Below are 25,292 nucleotides of genomic sequence, written 5' to 3'. Positions count from 1 at the left end.
CAAGCTGCTTGTGCATGAAGAGTCAGCAGAGCTGTGAAGCCTAACACTCCTCGAGGACTGCTTCACAGAACTGTCCTTGCTATGTACCCACCAACTCCCAACACTAAAAACACGGGTACAGTTTCTGCCCAACTTGGTGGTAATGAAGTCCGGCCATTATGGATTCGTATACAACATACTCTATTTGTAAATGTGTCAGTCATCTTTTTGTAAACTTTTTTTGCTGATAAGTAACAAAATTTGGCTTACTTTTGAAAATCCATTATGTAATTATATGATTTTCTAACTGTAAATAGTCATAAAACAAAAAACTGTCTATAGAATAGTTACCACTGAAATTAAGTAGTCTGCCAGTTCATGGTGATCAAATAATGAGGCTCTGCAAAAAGAGAATGATAAGCACATTAAAGTACTACTGATATAAATATATAAAATAAAGCTATACTATACTCAAAAAGTTTATTTGCATTATCACTTAACAACATAATAAAATGCTAGAAAATCAATAGCCTTTCAAAATTTATAATTGATTGTGATTTAGGGTAATATTTTCAAAGTAATAGTAATTGAGAAAGTTCAAACACATCACAATATTTTCTTCCTCATCTTTTAGTAAAGTGGTTATGTCCTCATCAAATCATCTTGAACATGTGAAGTGAGTAGTAACATCTGTCCTAAGAGCTTAAAGTAAACGACAAAAGAACAGGTTGTTATCACTGTGATCATGGGGGAAAAAACAGTTGCATGCAAGGTGCACCTACAATTCACCTGCAATATTCAAAATGCCCTCTCTTCACCAAAGTTAACAAAGCATTAGCTTTCCTAAGGTTTTATGAAGCCAAAAACAAATTATGGGGAGAGTTGAAGTCATTGTGGCATTATGTCACAGCCAGTCACAAAATGACATTTATAAAGCAAACCAAAGTTTTCAATCTAAAGTAAAGTGCCTCCATAGCAATTGAAAGCTTATGTTTCGTATGAAAATGTAATTTCTTTGTCCCTATTTAAGATTATCTCATCTGTTCTTAGCCTCATATATAAATTTCAGAATCAGTTTGTCAGTTTTCACCCCAAATTCACAAGAGGTTGTTTTATATTTAAATTACATTCAACCTGTTTAGTAATTGAAGGGAAATGAATAATAACATTATGAGCCCCATATGATTTGTTCTTGTACCCGCCCCCCCCTCCAGTCTAGAGCTTTGCTACTCAAAGTGTGGGCTGCAGACCAGCAGCACTGGCACCACCTGGGAGTTCATTAAAAATGCACATTCTCGGTAGATGTTAGCATTGAGGCTTGGAGAGGTAAATGATTTGCCAAATGTTACGTAGCCAGGTAGGGCTGGCACCCCATTCCCCTTACTCCAAAGCTTATTGTTTCAGCTAGAATAATGTACCGAGGTCTTTGCACTGTGGTAAAAAAAGAATTCTAGCCCAAAGAACAAAACTTCCTTTGAAGTTCAAGATAAACTCCAAATGTCACTGGCTATTAGAAGGATATTCCAGGATTCTAAATCAGTATTAGGTTAATTAGAATTGGACTGAATTGGTCCAAGAAATCTACAGCCAATCCAAGGTGAGTATGTCCAACTAGAGTAGTCACCAGGCTAAAGACACTTATGGGTAAGGTGAATGGATTTTTTCCTTAAATAATTTCTTCTTATGCATACTTGTACATTAAAGCTGTGATCTAAATGCACACATTTTCACTATATCCAGATCATTGGGGTTCTAAATTGGATATAACCTGGAAATAGTTACAGAGTTTTAAAAAGTTCCTAAGACCATCGTGAAGAATCTGATGTAATCTGGGATATGAACTGGCAGGAGGACTTTATAAACTACCCCCATGATTCTAAGGGGCAGCAATTTGAGACTCTCCAGTGTGGACGTCAATCTATCTTTTGTTTTTGTTCTGATCAGCCATTTCATATCACCAGTCTTTTATTCCAAATGCCAATTTGTTTTTAATAATCTGTCATCTTAATCTACTTATTTTCACATAGTTGATTATTCCTTCCTTTAAATTTCTGAACATCTTAAATAGCCTTATTTTCAAATTATTTTCAGCTTGCTCTATTATTTCTATTTCCTTGGAAGCAAATTACCCTTTCGTTGATCTTGCTGTCCTCTATAAATTCTCCTCATTGCTATGAAATTTTACTTTGCAAACACATCCTAAGTGGGAGGTTCTTTCCATTCGCACATAGCTCATTGTGGCTGGTGCTCTTACTAGTGTGGACATTCATATCCACCTCCCTAGTTGAGAACTAGATCTTCTATTGGTAGCCAGAGTTTCTTTGTCCCTGAGGGATAGTGTAGATTTCCTGGTCCAGTTACCTATTGGGAATACTCAGCTCTTTCCTGCCATTCAGGGCTTCTGCATACTCACAGTGTGTGCGTGAGAGAGAGAGAGAGAGAGAGAGAGAGAGAGAGAGAAAGGGAAGACTCATCTTGCCTACCTCTTTCACTCACACAGGAAGCATTTAATCCTTGTCTTCCAAAAGGAATTGAACTCAGTCCACACTGCCTGTTTCCCGTCCTACCATCTAGTAAGCCTACAGTTTCAGATGCTTTTTTTTTTCTGATGTGTATTTCTGTTAAGCCTCAAAAAAAAAAAAAAAAAACAAAAAAACAAAAAAACCCACACACATTTATCTTGTTTGGTGCTTGGTGACCATTTCCTAAAACTGGATGCTTTGAAAACATTTGTAATTGTGAGGGTGAGTGGAAAGGGTAATGGGGTGTGAAAAGTGGAACACCCCTATGTATCTGCTCCATTATCTCTAATAAACATGAGAAGACACATATGACGAAGTGAAACAGATTAGAAAAAGGCTTGGAAATGACATGTCTGTTGACCTCCTGCGTATACAGAGAATTCATCTTGAGCCTATTCCGCTGGCCTGAGAAATGATCCAGAACATGCCACTGGAAATTTTATTTTATGAAAATCTATTTAACGCTCTAATTTTAGAGGAACACAGAGATTCCAGCTGAAACACAGAATCTTTATGTTATTTTCTTCTGAACTATAGAATCTGTTACTATAAGCACTAACTTTTTCTGGCAGCGTACAATTTAATACATGAAGACTGAAAATGTGTACACACAATGATAGGTAGGAAACTTGCCTGTGAAGGAGTGTCTCCTGATTTCCATCCACTGCATTGACGATATCACTGCTACCAGAATAGGAAGATATCATCAATTTAACAATCTCAGTGGCTCCCTGGGTGGCAGCAAAGTGAAGGGGTGTGCACTTCCCATTCTGCAAAGAGGTTTAATACCAGAACCAATATTTAAGTCCAAATTTAAGGATATAACCTAAATTCAGCTCTGGGTTTTTTCTTCCCAAGTCAACAAAATCAAGCATCGATATAAGAATCATGGCTAGCAATTTTGTTTCCATGCAATCTGATAGCTCTTAACATCTCAGTATCTCTACCGTCATTATCAGTATCATTACCTGTACTGTATTTGCATTTGCAATTGTTTTGGGTAGCTCTTAAAATTCTTTGGCTAGGCTTAAATTTGGGATATTTTCTTGTTCTGCTTCTACATGAGCAGCAAAAAATAATACCTACTTCAATCTAAATTAAATGTAAAGGAGTTATAAAGCATTTTGGAATCTAATTTATGACAATTCTAAATAAAAGTAGCATGTAGAATGTGAACAATTACTTCCATCAGATCCAACTGTGCGCCATTGTCCAAGCACATTTTAATCATTTCCAAGTCACCACTTTGAACCGCCATGTGGAGGGGACTAGCTTTTGCGTTATTCACAAAGTTAATATGAGACTCTCTGCTATATCCATGTTCCTCACCTTTAGAAGAAAACAATTCAAGACAACAATTATTATAAATAAATAAGAGGAATTTTAGGGGAAAAAAGACATTTAGATTTATATAGAAGCAAGTGTATAAACTCTATTAAATATTTTTCAAATTAATAGCATCCACCAGAATAGGATTCTTTACAATATATAATGTACGAAAGCCTCTACTCACCAAACTTTAATATTATTTCCATGCATTTTTTGGCACCTGAGAATGCAGCCTGATGAATAGGGAAACATCCCCATTTATTTGCCTTACATGGCTTAGCTCCTTTATTTAACTGGAGTCAAAGAAAAAAGTCAAAGGACACAAGTTAAACCTCAAATCACAAGGACAGACAAGAATTAAATGCCTCTCCCAGACAATTTCACTATTCTCGGCAACACTACATAGAAAAGCTTCATAGACTATGAAATTTAGGCATGAAAGTAATTTTGGAAGTAGGCTAGGATAATGAACTAGAGACATTTTATATTTCCAAAGATGAAGTAACAATGTGGACATAAACATAATCCTTACACTCCAAACTAAAGTCAACACATTTTTCAATGGAATTAATGAAATGTTTAAAACATTACCATGACTTCTATATCCATGCTCAATTCTTTATGTTAATAACGTGATAATATTTCCCAGATTCTTTCCTCTCACTTATGTAAAATTTATAAGTGGTAAGACCAGCACTCTTGTTAAACTATGAAAATCAAGTATTTTCATTAATGGAAATACTCTGCTAAAAGGACAATAGAAGAACCGAATCTAATGTTATCTTGATCTGAGTCCATCATTTTCAACTATCATTTTTTAATACATCAATGAACTTCAGTTTTAAGTGCCTTTTATTTTCACAAAAGTAAAGAATTTGAAAAAGCAGAATAGTGTGAAGAGGCTAATATTACCTGGAAACTCACCTTTGAGACACAGTGTTGGTTTACGTTGTAGGAGATATTTGTCTTATTTCTTTGCAAAAGTAATTACGTGTATACTGTGTAATCACACTGCTTAAAAAGATTTTACTTAATGACATTCTTTAAAACTATGATTTTATTAAGTACATATTCCATTTTTAGACACACAAAAGTTTATACAATAAAATCTCTATTACTAAACTTTTTTTCTCAGTTTTCTCCAATATATATCTATAGATAGATCGATATACATAGATATGTACCTATATCGATATGTATATATGTATGTAACACTAGCATTAAAATCAGTAATAGCTTTAATTATATCCTTGGAATGTATTCCAAGAATTGGAATTGGTAAATCAAAAATATTCATACTCACAGTGAATGAAATTCTCTGATTCATTAAAATTTCTCTAACCCTGAACATCAATAAGGTTGTTTCGTCCTTCCAATTTAGGAGACGAAAAAATGATCTCATTGTTTTAATGGGTTTCTTTTTCATTATTAGAGAAATTAATTAAACTTCATGTGTCCCTTGCCAATATTCTGTAGAGCACTCTCTTTTCCTCACAAATTTGTAAGAATACCTTATAGACAAATGTTTATCCATTTAAAAATAAACAAATGGATGTAATTACACACTTGGTCTGGTTCAGCTCAACTGATGTGCTATCATCCAATACTGAACTATCTGTACGTTCCCTGGATAAGGCCAACATGGTACTATGTGTTACTCTTAACTATTTCAATCAATTTGCTAGTATTTTTAAGATTTTGCATCTATGTTTATTTACAGGTAAAACTGGTCTCTTTCTTTTGAGGAAAACTGTCAAATTTTGGAATTATTATTACTTTTGCTTCTTAAAATTAAGCTGGAGGTTTTCACTCTTCTCCAGTGATATAAAACAGTTACTTGAAATGGAAACTTTTCCCTGAAAATTTGAAAGAACTTGTAAAATCTACAAAAGCTTATAAATTAGTTGGCTCCAGAGCTTAATAATGCATTTTTAAAACTTTTTTATAGTTCTCTACAGGTCTTTAATTTTTAAATTAATTTCTAAATTTCAATTCCTTTCAGCTACTCATCCATTTTTAGAATAGGATTATGCACAGCGATCTTTTATCATCTTAAAATTCTCCACCATATCCAAATAAAGTCCTCTGTTATTTGCATTTTATCTTTTTCTGTTTTATTCAGACTTGCCAAAAACAGCTCTATTTTATCATCATTTTCAAAGAAACAACTCTTGACTTATCATATAATGATAATGATATAATGATAATGGCTTTTTCCCAAAAGCCATTAATTTTTGTTTTCAACTTTATTCCTTTATTACAGTTTTGTTTTATTTGGGGCTCTTTTTCTAAATTCTTGGCTTGAGTGTTAACTTATTTTTATTCTCTTTTTGGTCCAATCATGACATCTTATAGGAATATGTATTTTTTTCCTCCAAAACCTCTAACAAACACATTAGAACATATTTGTAAATTTAAATATTCAGAAAGCTATTCTAAAATTATTTTTATTCTGTTTTCCTACTCTCTGGGATAGTGAAGAAAAAAAATCAAGTGGTAAAAATATATAACCTGGCCTGAATAACATACAAGTGATTAAGGGATAGTTGAAAGAAAGCTATTTTCTGGAATTCTAATACCACACTCAGAAGGGACACGACGTAGTCAGTCATTTAGATGGGCATCTCCAGAGTTTCTGTGGATCACATCAGAAAATCTCACCAGGAAGAAAGGGCTAGAAGAGGGCTGTGGTTAAGGACCTTGGTCATTATGCCATGCAGGGCTCCCTTTCTGAGAATCTTCTAGTCCTGCGAACATGAATGGCTTCTTCTCTTGGTTTATATTTCATGAGCCCAACAGTAAGTTTGTAGTTGACTATGTTTCTCTCTCCCTAGACCATTCAGAAGCTCAGATCCACTTTTACTAGCACACAACCCACTATACTTTGTATTTTGTAGTCTCGCCTGACCACCAGCTTCATATTCATTTCTGCTGTCCATACTTTCTTTTCACTTGTATTTTCCTTATTGTTTTCCTGTTAGCCTTCTGTAAGCGATTTCAGATGGACTTAAGATTTAAGGGGTGTGTATAACTACAAAAACATGGAGAACTTTTTTTCTGACATTTTCTGCATTTTATATTTTGCTAAGAAGAGAAGCTGAGAGCTGTTATAAATGCCGATGACTCATGCTATCCTAATGGAAAGAAAGAAGATGGGGACAGGGGTTAAAACACAAACCAAGATTTGCAGTGCTTCACTATTATCTTTGGCGCATGCGATTATCACAGCTGTGTTTCCATTTTCTCCTTCCAAATCAATATTAGTGGTGTTGTGCTCAGTCAAGACCTACACAAAAGAGGGGAATAACGGTCAGAAAGTTCGCTTTCAAGTTTCCAAACACGGTACTTGTCTTCCATTAGATTATAAGCACCTGCATGCTAGGGACCATGTCCTTATTCATCTTTTTTTCATCTTTCTCCCACAGAATCTGGCACAACATAGTTGGTACTACGTAAGTTTCTCAAAAAGATGAAATAATGGTGATTTCTTTATCACATCGATTTAGGCAATATGGAGTTGTGAAACTGGAAATAGAATACGAATTATGGATGCTAGTAAACGTAGCTCACTTAATACTTTTCACTTGTATTAAATGAACTATGTTGACTAATATCTTCAAGAAAATAAATCTGTGGAACCATCTGGAATATGTGAGTGTGGAGCGGAAAGGGAAGGGAAGAAGAAGAGGGAGAGTGAAAGCGAGGCAGGGAGGGAGAGGAAAGGCTGCTTTCTCCTCTCTAGCCATTTTTCTTGTACCTCTGTTCCAAGTATTGTGGGAAATGTCAATTAAAACTCCATTCTCTTCAGCATAGAAAAGAGAGTTCACATAATGCTGGTATGGGTTAACTCAATTCATTCAAACTTAGTCTGGAACAGAAATTTATTGTAGGATGTAATAAATTAGCATTCCTGATAAAATGGTTACGCAATTTTTCTGATGGAACTTAACGACCTGTTGCCCCCTCACCTGGCTGACTTCTAGCTGATTATTGGCCAAGAATCTATAGATCTTTAACCAGTCTTCATTTTATATTAAATTTAACAATAATTATCTCATATAAACGTCTCTCCCAAGACAGAAATCTTTGAGTTGGCCTCCTAGAGGTCTTTTCTCTCATGGTGAGACTATAATAAAACTATAATATGTGCTTACAATTAAATTGCTTAAGAAGAATTTATTAAATAAGCTGTTTGCTAGAAACCTTGACTTAAAAAAAAAAAAATCACACAGAACTCCTTGTTAATAGAACGTGTCCTGATAGATCAGCAAATGAATTAGGCTTCCTAATTAACTCTGCTCATAAACCAAAATTAAATTGAGATTTTAGTACATAAGAACACGTAGAAAATTATTGACAGATGAAAGAAAATGAGAGCACAAGTTCAGTGTGAACCTCAGGCACTTTCACATTCTGTTCTCAACAAACACTAGATTCTCATGCAAAGTAACCTACCAAGTCTATAAGATTTTTCTCTTTGCCCTCTTAGAATCAGAGACCATAGATTTATGGCACTTATTAGGGTGTTATTGCTTACTACCATAAGCACAGTTTTTCATAAAGCTGTGTAAAATTCTATGTGGCAGAGGTCCCAGAGAGAGCAACTAAACTGTGCCCACTTCAGATTCACTCAAGACCAGGCAAGTCTGGAGGTTTGCAGGTGAGGCCTCCAGAGGTCCCTTTGATAAAAATCCAGGAAGCCTCATGGGAGGCTCAAACCACTGGATACTTAAGGGTTGAGCCCTAAGGACAAAGGCCAGACTACCTGCTAACCCCCAGGCCAACGCGTCCCACGGAACACTAAACACACCACTGGTGTCTGCACAAGAACCCGAGGTGACATGTGAATAACAACTTTTTACTTTACAACCATCTAGGCAGTGGTGGAAGGCCTGGGGGAAGGCTAGCCAAGGAGACAATGGAGAAGCATTCTACATTACGGCTGGTGAGGTACAAGCCGGACCCAGGGGCGCAACTGGGAAGGGTAACCCCAGAGGCTTGTTTGTAAGCACATAAACACACCAAAATTCCTCCTCCTTCCATTCTCTTCATCTCTGGTTCAGTAAAGGGGTTTGGAGACACTTTTTGATGAAGTTATTATGACTGGTAAGACCAAGCAAAGGAGAGACCACTAATTTCAATTCTCTTATAACCCAGCTTTTTTTCTTGTTCTTGTGTCACCAGGAAATTCTGTTATATACACCATCTAGTTTATAAATCAGTTATGGGCTTATTTCTAAACTCTATTTTGTATTTCTATGTGATACGTTTCTGTATCTGAAGATTTCTGATATCTAATTAACAGCCTTTCAACTGTTACCTGCCTTTGAATTCCCAAATCAAACTTTCACAGTCAAGATTAACTGAGTACTTGGGCACTTGCTTCTGAAAAGAGCCTTCAGAGGAAGCACAAGAGTTCCTTGAGGAAATATGCGGCCTCTCTGGGTGGGGAGGGGAATCCCCACAGTCACTAGTTTCCAATGCAAATGGTAGAGAAGGAGCATTTGGCTCAAAAATAATGCAGACAATTAAAAAACAGTTTACTACCAAAGGCCTTTTCAATAACCTCTTCAAGGGGCTGTCCTGACCCATCTTCTTAGGTGCTGATACCTAAGTTCCTCCATTCTCCTTCGGGCAAAATGCCCATTCGCTCATTCATTCACTTATTCAAGAGCCATCCTTTACCAGGTGAGAACTGGAGAGATTTATATTAGTTGCACACAGTCCCTCCTTCAAGGATAACCAGCCAGAGCAAGAGAAAACCAAATGAACATTTGATTACAACATCATGTGTTAAGTATTATGGTAGAGCTATATACAAGTTATAGTGGGAAAGCAGAACGCAGGCTCCCCTCACACCCTCTATGCTTGGCCTCAAGAACCCAAGGACCCAAGAGGCTGAGAGGAAGGTGTTTGGGTTAAAAGGGGCATGGAGCTCAAGAACACCCCTAGGATTTCTTTGGTAATTTATCAACAAGGTAGGTTTTCGTGTGGTATGATGGACCAGAAATTTTTCCCTCAAAAGTTGAAATGCTAATCCTCAATGTGATGGTACTGGGAGGTGGGGCCTTCAGAAGGTGATTAAGAATGGCATTAGTGCCCATATAAAAGAAACCCCAGAAAACTCTCTTAACCCCTTTCACTTTGCAAGGACACTAAGATAACAGCCATCTGTGAATCAGGAAGTGATCCCTCACCAGACACCGAAACTGCTAGTGCCCTGACCTTGGACTTCTCAGCCTCCAGAACCGTGAGAAATGAATGTTTGTTATTTAAGGCCCACAGCCAATGGTATTTTGTTACAGCAACTTGAACTGGCTAAGATATGTGGCTTAGCACAAAATCCAAGTCATTTTGTGCAGTATAATTTCCTTAGGAAAACTTACTCTCAGTTCCAAATTGCCTTCTTTAGAAATGGATATCTGGTGGCTAACAGACACAAGAAAAGATGCTCAGCGTCACTCATCGTCAGAGAAATACAAATCAAAGCCACACTGAGATACCACCTCACACCTGTCAGAGTGGCTAAAATGAACAAATCAGGAAACTACAGATGCCGGCGAGGATGTGGAGAAACGGGAACCCTCTTGCACTGTTGGTGGGAATGCAAACTGGGGCAGCCACTCTGGAAATCACAGTGGGGGTTCCTCCAAAAATTAAAAATAGATCTACCCTAAGACCCAGCAATAGCACCACTAGGAATTTACCCAAGGGATACAGAAGTGCTGATGCACAGGGGCACACATACCCCAATGTTTATAGCAGTGCTTTCAACAATAGCCAAATTATGGAAAGAGCCTAAATGTCCATCGACTGATGAATGGATAAAGAAGATGTGGTTTGTATATACAATGGAATACTACTTGGCAATGAGAAAGAATGAAATCATGCCATTTGCAGCAATGTGGGTGGAACTGGAAGGTATTCTACGGAGTGAAATAAGTCAGAGAAGGACAGATATCATATGTTTTTACTCATATGTGGATCTTGAGAAACTTAACAGAAGACCATGGGGGAAGGGAAGGGGAACAGAGAGGGAGGGAGGCAAACCATAAGAGACTCTTAAATACAGAGAACTGAGGGTGGATGGGGGTGGGGGGCGGGGGAGAGGGGAAAGTGGGTGATAGGCATTGGGGAGGCCACTTGGGATGAGCACTGGGTGTTGCATGTAAGCCAATTTGACAATAAACTATATTAAAAAAATAGAAATGGATATCTGGAACATATTCCATTTGTAAATTTCATTGCCCTTTAAGTAAGCATGTGTGTCTTCTAATGTGTCTATGAAACTCTGCGATGCAGTTTAAAAGCCTTGGACTAAACCTTACCCTTTAGACATTCACCAGTATCCCCACTATTTGACAGAACTCACTCTGAAGGTTTGGAAAAAATAAATTCCCTGAAAGTATGGTTCTTCTTCTGCTAAGACATGCCAGACACTAAGGCATGTCGTCCATTCTAACAAAAGTCGTAAATCACAATTATGTTTTCTGTGTTCACTGAAGCACTCATCACTGTCTTCCTTTTCATCATTAAATCAGGCAGGTAAAAAAAGTAAAGCATTAACTCACAAACATGGAAATGAGAACAAAATTACTAATTCTTGCTTCCAACCAGTTATGCAACATTAGGCAAATTATTTCATTCTATCTGTGCCTCAGTTCCTCAGCTATGAAATGGGGACAATAACAGTCTGACTACAATGTTCTGTTTCTTTTAATGATGATTAAAAAAATTAAAATATATGAATCTTTTTAGAAAATGCTGGCGCATAAAGGCAAGACTATCATCATTAATCATCATTGGCTGGTCAGAAGTAAAACCAACATTATTACCACTATTTCCATTCGCTCTGGTAAGGTTAGGTTGGCCACTCTGGCTCAGGCAGAGACCACAGGACGTGGGTCCTATCCCATGCTATGATGGGGAGATGGCACAAGCCTTACCTTCATCACCTCATTGTGTAAGCCCTGCACAGCGATGTGAAGAGGAGCCATCATGTTGCTGTTTCGGAGGTTTGGGTTGGCTCCTTTGCTAAGAAGAAACTTAACACTTTCAACCTGGTTTTTTTCTGTGGCCCAGTGCAGAGGGGTATTTCCATAATCATCCATCACATTCAGCACTAGAAAAAGACACCAAAGTAAGGATTAGATTTTGCTTGGACTATATCCAACACCTACTGATGCCTATTCACTTCAAAGCTCAGCGCCAAGTGCTACTAACACAGGCTTCACCTTCTGTATAATAAAATGAAGGGGTGGGCTCAGTCAGTTAAGCATCCAAGTCTTGATTTTGGCTCAGGTCATTATCTTGCACTTCAGGAGTTTGAGCCCCGCATCGGGCACCATGCTGACAGTACAGGGCCTGCTTGGGATTCTGTCTCCCTCTCTCTCTGCCCCTCCCCTGCTCACTTGCTCTCTCTCAAAATAAACATTAAAAAATTGTTAATTAAAGTATTGCTTCAGTTCTTAAGACACATCTAATGGACACCTGAATATACAGCAGATATGCTGACGTATGGCATGGACTTTGTCAAATGAGTTAGATGTCTGTCTGCAGCATCCGTAAGAAATAGATTCTCCTACTGCTACAAGCTTTTATCTGTGGTATGAATTTGGGGATAGTTATAAAATATTGAGCTCACCTAAAAGCAGAAACTATATGCCAGGAACTCTACTAAGTTCTATACAATCATTATTGCACCCAACCCTTTAAGGGCCCACAAGGAACCATGAACATTTTTCAGAAAGATAAAGAAAAATGAGCCTTGGAGAGTTTCAAAACCTTGCCAACATTACATAGCTAGTACAGAGTTCTACAAACTGCCTTACCTCTTTGAACCTCAGTGTTAGTATATTCAAATTTGGTAAGAGGGAAGGAAGAAGAAAAGGAAGAGAGAGGGGAAGGGAGGAAAGAAAGGGGAAAGAAAAAATTTTAAATAGATATATTTCACAATGTTTGGGGGAAAAGAGTATCAAATCATGTCTTCGAAGATCTTAGTAGAGTTATTTGGCCCATAGCAATGGTTCAAAAAATGTTAATGAGAAAAAAAGACATATCACTAATAAACTAGAAGACTGGAATTAGGGCCTGTGCTCCCAATGCCATATGTGGTTCCCACTTATTTCTAGGATACAACATATTGTACTATTTACCCTGTGGGCTCAGCCTAAGAATATGCCCTTTCATACCACAATGTCTTACATCTGTTCTAAAATAGACTTGACTATATGCTTTTTAATTAGTGGCAAAATATTCTTATGTCTGAGGCGTGAGGAAAGTATTCAGTCACAAATATTATTTGAGGACCATCTGGAACCATGCTGCAGCCACATTTCACATTTTTTCTTTTTCTTTTTAAATGTTCGTTTATTTATTTATGTATTTATTGAGCAAGAGACAGAGAGAGAGGGAGAAGGAATGCAGGGGATGGGGCAGAGAGAGAGAGAGAGAGAGAGAGAGAGAGAGAGAGAATCCCAAACAGGCTTCATGCCCAGTGCAGAGCTCAATGTGGGGCTTGATCCCACAACCACGGGATCATGACCTGAGCTGAAATCAAGAATTAGATGCTCAACCAACTGAGCCACCCAGGTGTCCACCCCTCATTTTGCTCCTTTTAGAATGTATCTTTCCATTCTTTTCATTCACCCAAGTACCTCATTCTCAGCAACACAAGTGTGCACGCACACACACACGCCCTCTCCCTCATACTCGTACACATTATTTGATCATTTTGATTGATCAGGACACTCAAGTATTTCATTCAGCCCCAACTTAAATAGGGTCTTAAAATTATAAATTCCCATTCAGTAAATAACTTGAATTTGACTTTTATCTCCATCACTTTCCAGAAATCATTTTTACAAAGGTCACTGAGGCCTTTTAATATAAGGATTATTGGGATTTTACTTCTATTTGATCTCTTTGATACAGTATTTCTCATTACTCATCTATCCAAAAACTCTTCTCTTGGCTTGTGTACCATTAATATCTTATCCATCACATCTCACCATCCTCTTGTTGGTTTTTCTTCTGCCATCTGATCCTCGGTATTTGTGCTCTACCCTTAGCTACCTTTGCGGGCAATTTCATGGCCTCCTAAAGGATCTCCATGCACTTCCACAGCCTCGTTGGCCCTGTGGGGGCAGCTCCCTGCCTTCTAGAGTTCTAGTCTACTAGAACACTAGCTATTAATCTACTAATCTACTGGACATTTTCAAGTAGCTGTCCTCTGGGTCTTTCAGACTCAGTATGACCAAACCAAATTCACTATTCCTCACATCTTACTCTGAGTTTTCTTCTGTTGTTTATTTTTTTTTAACGTTTATTTTTGAGAGGGAGAGAGACAAAGAGACACAGTGCGAATGGGGGAGGAGCAGAGACAGAGGGAGACACAGAATCTGAAGCAGGCTCCAGGCTCCAAGCCATCAGCACAGAGCCCAACACGGGGCTTGAACCTGTGAACTGCGAGATGACCTGAGCCGAAGTTGTATACTCAAGAGACTGAGCCACCCAGGTGCCCCTGTTTTTTTTCATATGCCTTCTTTTCTGGATGGCTATACTATCAGCCTCATCTCCTAAATCAGGAATCTCAAAGTCAGTTCAACCACTTGCCACTTTCTCTTCACGTCAAATCTCTTATCAAGCACTGTCTGCTCTCCATGCAAAAGAGCTCTTGATTCTTTTTTTTTTCCCTATTCCAATCTCAAAACCCTGGTGCACTCTCACCTTTTCTTTGCTACTAAGATAGCTTTCTCATTGGGCTTCCACTTCCAATCTATCTTCTACAATATTGATAGAATCATCTTAAATAATGAAGGTCTTATCATAACATCTCACTGCTTAAATCTCTGTGGCATCCCCCTTCCTTGTTACAGTTGAGTTTCTCCAACAAGATGGTGTATGCACAAGGCTGAACTAGGGGACGATGTTCCATCTTCTTGGAGTCTCAATTTTATTTAATGATATGAAATTTAAGTGCAGAATGACCTCAATGGAAATAGAGAAGAATACATAAAATGCATCTGAAGGAAATCTGTTCATGTTGTATAGCATCCCAGATATTTGTACCATCCTTTGCAGTATTTCAGTGGAAATATATATTCTTTTTTTGAGAGAGAGAGTGCACGTGAGCGGGAAAGAGGTGAGAGGGAGAGGGAGAGGGAGAGGGAGAGGGAGAGGGAGAGGGAGAGGGAGAGAATCTCAAGCAGGCTCCACATTCAGCATGGACCTCAGTGGAAACATTTGAGGAACACTGGCCCAAAGGGCAAACCACACTCCTGAGTAAGATATTCAGGTCCCTTATAATCTGGAACTAATATGCCCTTCAAAATTACTTCATACCACTCTTTCCAATGAATCTAACGGATGATGGACTTATGTAGCACTTATTATAACATTTTGTCACCTTCAAAAGAGGAGTCATTGATGATCATCCCCATCAGCTGCACTTGACCTTCTTCTGCAGCATGGTGCAGAGGGGATGCATTCACGTCATCGTATTTGCTTAACTTCTTTCGTTTCTTCATCAAGTTGTTAAATCTACATGTACTTCCTTCAAAAACCACCTGGAAGCATAGAAAAAATTGTTACCTCCAATAAGTATATATAAAACTCAATACAGATTAACTGTTAAACGGTTACTATCATCCAAAACTATTTATCATGCTTATGATAAAATATTTTTTAAAGAACACAAAATGCACACAGACATATAGAAGGTACAAGTAAATGCTTGAAAAGTTTTGAAGTAATTGTAAGGGATATGATCTAAGAAATACTAAGTATAGTGAAAATACAGAGAAGTTTTCTTTGTCAGGTGAAAATGTACTTAAATTAAAGCATGGGGGATTTTGGTTAGATAAAAAGATTTTCATGAATGCAAGGATCAAGTCATGTAACTTACGTGGTCAGCACCCTAAAACAACTGCCCACTCACTGCCCTGGGATTAAGTAATTCCTCCTCTTCTGACTACTGGAATCCTGCACCAGGCCAATTCAGGTCAGGTTCACCTCCTCATTGTTCTCTGCACACTGGAAATGCCAGCATTTCTGTGCACTTACTTAGGACCAGATGTCAGGACACTGAGAAGTGACACAATTTGCCCAAAGGCATGCTAAATGGCAAAGTGAGAACTTGAACCGGAGACGCATGGAATATATATGTTGGCTGACTGGCGAATGTTGGAAAAACCAACATACAGTAGAAAGTAAAGCTGAGGTAAAAACCATCATCACAGAATGAACTCTGATACAGTAAATGCTTTAATCATAAACCATAAGAACAGACTTTGTAGAGTAAGCTCAGTAAGCTTTTGGCACAGTTGATGCTGTCACTGGCCTATAAAAGTGTAACTCCAAGCACACGCTCACTTCCACTGATGTCAAGGGAGGAGTGTGAGCTTTTATGAATACCTGTTTTTAACACTCTTTTCCTCCTGTTTTTTAAAATTCTTTATTGTGATCGGACTGAGGATGATTTATCATAATCATAATTCTTCCTTGTAAAGTTTGTGGGGACAGTGTTGACATTCTGCTTTTGATTCTCACAAGATATGAAAAATTCCCAAACAGAACCTTTTCTAAAAATCTCATGGCCTAAACAGACTAAGGTAACTAAAAACTAACCTTCAAAAATAATTTTATTTGATGTTATTAGTGTTACTCTAGCAAACAAAATTTTTTAAAAGCCTTCATGTGATAAACTTGTTTCTATTATCCTGCCTTGCATTATTTAAATTTTCATAAATACTTCAGATCAAAAAGTATATTCCATTTTTCTAAAAGTTAATTAATGGATCCTCTCTTACGATCTGTATTAGCTGACAATCTAGTTCCCTATTCAACTACTGGAGAATTCTTAGTATCGGTTTTATACAGAAAATTAAGAATTTTCAAAATAATTATACTCATTTATAAATTATACTTCAATTGACTGATAAGAGAATTATTCAAAGTTGCTTCTAGAATTCCCCCTTATATTTGAAAGTGAGTACTAGGTATGATCCATAAATATGAATGACATACCTTATTCTATCGCTAACATTTTTATATTGCTGACATAGGATGGTATTATTGATTACAAACCAATTTGGAGACACTGGAAATTGCACTGAATTAGGTATTTTGATATTTGCTTGCCAAAGCCAAATTGCAGATTTTGACCCCAAAATAAGGCTGTAGCCAAACCCTGGCATGTCCCTGAACGGTGTACAAGTGTTCTACTGCAGAAGCTAACCTCTTCTAGCCCCACGCTGTGCTGTGTTCATGGGGGACTTAGCGAGAGTTAAACCAGGCTGTCTACCAGAGTGAAGCGTGCCCTTCTCTCTCTTCTTGTTTCCAATCCAATGCCCTCCTTAATTCTCCCTCGTCCTTGAGGCCTTCATGAGAAATACAAGATGCTATTCTCTAGCCTGGTCTTGCTTTGTCTCTCAAAAGTGCCCAATAACAGGCCACAGGACATATGGGGACATTACAGCACTGACAGTTGCTGGAATGTGTGCCATGGATTCCCTTTTCCTCCATTTTTAAAAAATTTCCGATACAGTAAATATTGGTGGCTCTAACCCCAAAACAAGCATTCTTTGGAATCTTCAATTTGAAGTTTAAAGGGATTCTAAGACAAAAAAAAAAAAAAAAAAAAACAGTTTGAAAAACACTCGTTAGTTCTTTCCTCACACTGTCTGTACTGAATGTGTACCACACATTTGGATACTTATTTTCTGATACTTTCTACATGTAAATAAGTATGCCAGAAAGAGACAGTGAAGGAAGGAAATAAGACCCAGAGCTCTTACAGAGCAGCAGCTGGGGCCAAATGGACCATTATACGCTGCAGAATTTCCCCCAGACTACCTTTTTAAAAAGCAATGTGGAAAATTAATGGAACCTCATTCCATTGCTATGGTAATATATGTACTAAAATTATTTCTCAATGGCCCTTTCAGCTTTGCAAATATGTGACCAAATAAGACATTTGTCTGATTTTTTTCTGAAGATATTTCTTAATATTTCATTACATGAACCAAAAGCAAAACATTTTATAAGATAATAGTCCTAGAAACCACTGTAGAATAAGTACTTCCTGAGAATGCTGAAACCTTCTTCAAACAGATGATCCAGGTACTTGCTTTAATTCTGTCTTTAGCTATGACTAGTCACATTTGACACACATGAAATAAAATGAAGTGTTAAAGTACTTATTTTATTTTATTGAGAGAGAGAGAGCAGTGGAGAGGGGGAGAAAGAATCTTAAGCAGGGTCCACGCTCAGTGGAGCCCAACGTGGGGCTCAATCCCCTAACCCAGGGATCATGACGTGAGCTGAAATCAAGAGTCAGGTGCTCAATCAACTGAGCCACCCAGGTGTGCTGTACCTAATGCATTTTAAAACAGTTAATACACATGGAGCATATTAGCATTCACTCATCAAATGTGAGGCTGAAATAAATAAAACAAAATCCCTTAAAATTTTGAACTTTGGGTTTTGCTCTGTTATCATGAAATAGTCCCAGAGAAATAAATCACTTTTCCAGGACAGTCCTTTAAATACATTGTATCACTTTTCAACTACTAAATTCTATGTAAGCTACACATAATTTTAGTGGATGAAGGATAGAATAGCATCCAACCATTTCCAAATTTACAGATTCAGTTATAAATTTAAAATGCATTTCTTACAGAAATAAGCGAATTCTCAATGTCTCACCCAGCAAAGGCAGGGTTTGTCTAATTCCATTTGGAAGTATTTTAGCCACTGAATGTGATGTTCTTCCAGTGATAATAAAGGGATTACACTGCCCACCCCACGGTGCCAGAAAGAACAATTCACAGGTCTGCTCAGCGATGTGCAGTCAACACAAACCCAATTACACACTCTGAGAACAAGTACTAAGTTCAGACACTCACAAAGTACTGCTGAATTCACAATGACAAAAGAGCATCTAAGTACTTTATATAAGCTCATCAGATGTGCTCAACAGTCTGAATTCAGTACATGATATGTTAAGGCAGGCTTTGAAGAGACTGCTTAAAGAACATTCTGAAAGTAAGCCAAGGAGGTCATTTAGAGAAAATTATTATACATTCAATATAGTTTTTTATGGTCACAGAGTTACTTCAGATTCTCTTGATTTCTGAACTATATGACTAGCTATGGAACATGATGGACTAGATCACTTTTAAAGAAGTTAATTCTAAGCCCTTTAAAATAGAGATATCAAATACATTTGTTCCAGGTTGCCTCAGTGAAATACATACAAGCAGTAATGGAGTAAAAAAGAGGGAACCTAGGTGAAAGACTGTAGCAAATGAAGGGTCAAATGCTAATGTATTAATTCTCTTGAAAGAAAGTCATGAAGGGGCGCCTGGGTGGCTCAGTCGGTTAAGCGGCCGACTTCGGCTCAGGTCATGATCTCGCGGTCCGTGAGTTCGAGCCCCGCGTCGGGCTCTGTGCTGACAGCTCGGAGCCTGGAGCCTGTTTCGGATTCTGTGTCTCCCTCTCTCTGACCCTCCCCCGTTCATGCTCTGTCTCTGTCTCAAAAATAAATAAACGTTAAAAAAAATAAAAATAAAAAAATTAAAAAAAGAAAGTCATGAAAAAAAGCTAAAAGCATCAGATGGTTCTTTTCCCACATTTCTCATCTTGTAAAGTTTCTCCCATCCTTTGATTTTGTTAGTATTCCTGAAATAGTGGGTCTAGGCTGGAGAAAATATACACCATATCTTTTTAATAAGGAAATCCTTAGAGTAAGAACTCTCCACAGTATTATACGTACTTATTTGTAATTAGTCTCACCACTGACATTTCTACAGAATGATCTGGAATTATTGTACATAATAAAATACATAAATCCCTCAAACTACAAGCTCTATTGTGGCTTCTAAAAGTCTCAAATAACCTAAATGGCTCCACTTGACTTAGGCAATAAAACTAAAGACAGTTAGATAAAAACCATGAAGAAAATGAAGTTTGAGACTTTGTGCTGCAGAAAACCTCCGGTAAATATCTAAGACAAAACCACATTGGTAAGTGAAGGATCTCGGATGCGATTTTTGAAATGTAAAATTTTCTTCCATTCCATAATATTAATTCCGAAGACATTATCCTAGTGCTTGAAATCAACTGGAGAGCTCAGGTCTTTGGGTTAACCCAATAGATGCCGGTTAATACTCTAATACTAAGGAGGAGGAAAAAAGTGTTCAATCTGGAGGTGCAAACAGAGTCACCTTGGGAAGTCTGGTTTGTCAGTTTATCTGACTTACTACACGTGCCTGACTTACATGATTGGCAGCAGTGCCAATCTGGTGATTTCAATCAAAATTAAAGCTCTTGGGGCACCTGTGTGGCTCAGTCGGTTAAGCGTCTGACTTCCAGCTCAGGTCATGCCTTTGAGCCGCTTGTGCTGACAGCTCAGAGCCTGGCGCCTGCTTCGAATTGTGTCTCCCCGCCTCTCTCTGCCCCTGCCCGTCTTGCACGGTCTGTCTCTCTCTCTCAAAAATAAACTTTTTTTTTTTTTTTTTAATTAAAGCTCTTGATCCTGCTGGGACTTTTACATACATGCATATTCACTAAATGTACTGACAAAAGAAACTGCATCTACCTGTGATGCAAAACAAAAACCCTGTCCACTCTTGCTGGACCAATGAATGATAAACTCATACAAGAGACTACTATAAAGCTGCAGAATAAGAGTGAAGTACACCTCCAGGTGCTGAACTTTAAAGTATTCTAAAATATAACATAGTAAGTCACGGGCGTGTATTTGTGCAACCCGCGTCTCCCTCCCTGTGCGCTCTGGAAAATACACAAGGAACTGTTAACATGGATTCCACCGTGGAAAGGGATTCCAGGTGGGGCACGGGAGACACACTTGGGACGTTTTAACGCTTAAAAAGAGACCCTTCTTCCCGCCGACCACGTGAAGACAGCCAGGGGCGGGTTTGCAGAGCCCCCAACAGCCTCGGCGCTCAGACTGCGCCCTGCCTCTCTGGAGGTCAGGGTGTCCCGGGAACCGTGCAAACAACAGAAACCCGTCCTAGCCCTCGGGGTCTCGCGAAGACCACCTACCCTGCGTCCAACGGCCTCCTCTTTCACAGTCCTTCCCGAAGCCCCCACTCCCTGGAGGAACTGCCAGTCCCGCCATTTTCGGTACTTTGGGGTAAGTCCCCGAAGCCGCAGGTGCCCGCCGGTGAGCAAAGGCGGGCCGCGCAAACCAGCGGACAAACACAAAGGACCCGGCAGACTGCGGGGGCGCCTGGCTAACGCGCCCCTCGGGGCCCCCAGTGCACCGCACACACGCCCTGAAACCCACCCGCCCACCTCGCGGCGCTCGGCGCCCTCGGGTCCCGGGGCAGCCGGCTGGGAAACCTTGAACGAAGGAGCGCAGAGTTCAGCAGAGCCGCCCCCGCCCGTGCTCCGGACCCGTCCCCACCGCCCAGCGCCTAGGGTACCTTCAGCGAGTCCTTGCGGCCGTCCATGCCGTTCTCCACGCCCTGGTAGACGGCGCCCTGGGGCTCCTGCTTACCCCCAGGGCTCAGCATCTTCCTCAGGCTGCGCCTCATCGACCGCACCCCGTCGCCACCTGCGCCAGCTGCTCCCCACGTGCGCGAGCACCTGCGGCGAGAGATTGTGGGGAGGCGGCCGGAGGCCGAGAGAACTTCTGGAAGGGGTTCTTCGGCCCCGGGGCCGCTTGCAGCGCAGGAAGCAGGAGGGACACCGGGAAGAGGCAGGGACACAGACCTCTTGTCCGCGCGCGGCGAAGGGGTGGCCGCGCCGAGACTGTCCCCCGCTCGTCGCTTCGGGCCCAGAGCACGCACGACTCGCCTGTCCGACCTGCGACCGCGGCAACGCACCCCCTAAGTCATGGTGTCAGGCCAGTGTGGATCCAAGGAATCTGGAATCTTTTATAATAAAAACAGTAAGAACCGCCCACCGCACAACCGGGGAGAGGGGCGGGGGAAGGAAGGGAGGCGGGGGTGGGGTGGGGAGGTGATAGTTGAGAATGAAAGAATAACTGGGTACATTGGGAAGATTTTTAATTTTTAGGATGCCCCCCCCCCCAAAGCTTCTGAGGTTGTGTTTCTCATTTCATTTTAGAAGTCTAGCTCTTTGACTTGGAAATAAGGTTTTTAGAAAAGCGTCTCTTTCCAAAAAAAAAAAAAAAAAAAAAAAAAAAGAGGGACTAAATCCTAGCACCGGTTTGAGCAACTAGATCAGGTCTCTTAGCACCTCAGGTTCCTTTTCCTGTGGATGGCAATGCTTATCTCATGATTTGGTGTTTCACAATGGCTGAAAAAGTTACTTGTTAGGTTAAAGGTAAATCCTATCGACTCCTGTGGGCTGTTTACCCTCAGCTTTGTTTGAAAGGTTTATCTTCACGGGCCTGCACTGCATTTGTTAATCAAGGGCATGGGTGTAAATTGTGGGGCGGTAGGGTCTCCTCTCAATTGCAGAGGCCACTTCTCTTAATGTTCATTCAGTGGAGCCTCTGAAACTGTTGCAGTGATGTTTAGGCTACAAGGTTAGAAAGAAAAACAAAAAACTTCTTTCCAAAACTGATTAGCTTTGCACAGGCCAGCACTTAGCTTTGGCGGTCTCTTGTCTGGACAATCTGTGTGCTCCTTTAAGGCCCTTGATTGTCATATTCACCTGGGAATCTCCAGCACCTGTCGCACGTGGCTCCAGGACCTGGCCATAGATCCTACACTAAATAAAGATTTGTGGACTACTTGGCATAGGGGCCACACTGGGTTGAACTTAAGGGCAGGTAACCGAGCATGGTGATATTCTGGAACTACGAAGCCCTCGCCCTCAGTCTATCAAGAGATATTGCAACTTGTTATCAATTTCACCTGTGAAGTGGAATGCTTTAGGGTAATATTGAAGTTCTCACCATGTATCAGTTTGCCATTTACCAGTTGATGGACTTTGGATTGTTTCTAATTTTTGTCTATTGTAAATAATGCTGCTATGAAATTGTTCATGCACATCTTTTTTGTGGACATGTAAATTTTCATTTCTCTTGGTTAAATACCTAGTAGTGAATTGCTGGGTCGTATAAGTTCAGCTTTGTATGAAATTTCCAAACTGTTTTTCCACAGTGGCTATGCCATTTTACGTGCCCACGAGCACAGTGTGAGGTTTCCAGTTTCTCCATATCCTCACCAAATCTTGGTATCAGCAGTCTTTTTTATTTTAATCAGTCTAGTGTGTATAGAGTGGTATCTCCTTGTGGCTTTAATTGGCATTTCCCTAATGACTAATGATGTTGTCTGTGTTTTTCATTCCTCATTAGCCGCTCATATGTCTTAACGGAGTTCTTATTACTTTGCTTTTTTAAATTGAGTTGTCTTCTGAGTATTGAGTTGTAATAGTTCTTTATTCTGGATACAAGTTTTGTATCGGATAAATGATCTACAAATATTTTCTCAGAGTCTGTGGCTTTTCTTTATTTTCTTATTGGTGTCTTCTGAAAAGCAAAACTTTTAATGTTGATAAAAAGTCTAATTTGTTAGTATAGATTATGCTTTGGGTTTCATATAAAGCAATTTTTGCCTATGTTAAGGTTAAAAAGAAGGCTTATGGTTTTGGTCTCTTACGCAGATTCATTTTGAGTTACTTTTTGCATATGGTGTGAGGTAGAGGTCTAAGTTTACTTTTATTGCATATGGATATTCAAATGTTACCATTTGTTAAAAAAACAACAACTACGCTTTCTTCATAATTGCCTTGGAACCTTCATAAAAAATCAATTGGCCATAAAATATGGGTTTGTTTCTGGACTTGGTATTCTATCCCACTCATCAGTAGGTAGGTCTCTGTGTAAGTAAGTCAGTACCACACAGTCTTGATTTTGTAGCTTCCTGGTAATTTGGAATCAGATAGTATAAATCTTCCAAATTGGTTCTTTTTCCAATTAACTGTAATAACTTTTTTTTCTGGATTTCTTAGAAATTTATACATATAAGATCGTATTTTTTGCTGTAAGGACAGTTGGCTTCTTTCATTCCGAACTGTATGTCTTTAACTTTTTTTTCTCCACTGTCATGCACTGGCTAGAAGTTCTAGGGCATTGTTGAAGTCCAGAGAGTGGACATCTTGCCTTTTTCCCAGTCTTAGGGGAAATGTATTCCTCTTCACCACTGAGTATGATGTTAAATTAGAGTTTTCTTGGTTACCTATTAGCAGATTGAGGAACATATCTTCCATGATTACTTTAAGAGTTTTTAATCATGAGAGGGTGTTAAATTTTGGCTGATGCTTTCTCTACAACTATTGAGGCGATTATGTGCTTTTCCTCATTTATTCTTTTACGTTAATTGATTTTCTAATGTTAAATCAACTTTTTTTTTTTAATGTTTATTCACCCTTGAGAGACAGAGAGACAGAGCATGAGAGAAGCAGAGAGAGCGAGACCCAGAATCTGAAGCAGGTTCCAGGCTCTGAGCTGTCAACACAGAGTCTGATGTGGGGCTCGAACTCACGGACTAGACCGTGAGATCGTGACCTGAGCTGAAGTCGGATGTTTCACCTACTGCGTCACCCAGGCACCCCAAATCAACCTTCTATATGTTGCTGAATTCAGTTTGCTAATCTTTTGTTAAAGATTTTGGTGTTTATATCCATGAAGAGTATTGGTCTTTAGTTTTTCTTTTGTCTAATGTCTCTGTATGGCTTTGGTAGCAGTGTAAATAGTGGCCTCACTGATAGGGTTGAGAAATGTTCCCTTCTATTTTCTGAAGTTGTATATATAGTATTGGTATTATTTCTTTCTAAAATGCCTGATAGAAGTCACCAGTACAGCCTGGTGAATTGGGTGGTCTGGGCTTTTGGCTTTTTTCTGGGAATATATTTAATTACCAATTCACTTTTATAGATCTTTTCTGAATTTATATTTTTTTCAGTAAATTTAGGTAATTTGTGCCTTTCAAGAAATTTGTTGCCTATTTATTGACATAGAGTTATTCATAAGATTCCCTTACAATCCTTTAAATTCTTTTAGGGTCTATAACAGTGTCCTTTCTTTCATTCCTGATTTTGGTAATTTGTGTCATCCCTCTTCCTGAGCTAATAGTTTATCAGGTTTCTTGATATCAAAGAACCAATTTTTAATTTTATTGGTTTTCTCCATTGTTTTTCTACTTTAGGTTTCATTGTTGTCAGTGTTTCTTCTCTCTCATTTTTCTTTCTAGTTATTTTGGGTTTCATTTTTCTTTCCAGTCTTTTTCTTTCTAGTTATTTTGGGTTTTATTTACTCTACTTTCTCTACATCCCTGGTGTGTAACCTTAGGTTATTGATTTTAGATCTTCCTCCTAACATAAGCATTTAAAGCTACGTGATGCTTTCTAAACATTGCATTAATGGCATCTCATAAACTCTGATTTGTTGTGTTTTCATTTGTAGTTTCTTCTTTTACTCACAGGTTATTTTTGGGAGTATAATGTTTAATTTCCAACTATGTG

At 39.0% G+C, this 25,292-nt stretch overlaps 1 protein-coding gene across 1 annotated transcript in view; it reads right to left on the bottom strand.

The window, feature by feature from the left end:
- Positions 1–21,513, bottom strand: part of TRPA1 (transient receptor potential cation channel subfamily A member 1) — a 54,591-nt gene extending 33,078 nt beyond the window's left edge. The window contains 8 exon segments of the mRNA XM_049633278.1: positions 331–379; positions 3,135–3,271; positions 3,685–3,830; positions 4,015–4,123; positions 7,009–7,116; positions 11,777–11,952; positions 15,238–15,397; positions 21,281–21,513. Coding sequence (XP_049489235.1) covers positions 331–379; positions 3,135–3,271; positions 3,685–3,830; positions 4,015–4,123; positions 7,009–7,116; positions 11,777–11,952; positions 15,238–15,397; positions 21,281–21,391 — 996 coding nt within the window. The 5' untranslated portion in view covers positions 21,392–21,513.
- Between the last annotated feature and the right edge of the window lie 3,779 nt (positions 21,514–25,292).

Source organism: Panthera uncia, chromosome F2 (assembly GCF_023721935.1).
Source record: "Panthera uncia isolate 11264 chromosome F2, Puncia_PCG_1.0, whole genome shotgun sequence".
Lineage (NCBI taxonomy): Eukaryota > Metazoa > Chordata > Mammalia > Carnivora > Felidae > Panthera > Panthera uncia.
The sequence above is the reverse complement of the archived record's forward strand: the minus strand, read 5'-3'. Positions and strand labels throughout refer to the sequence as shown.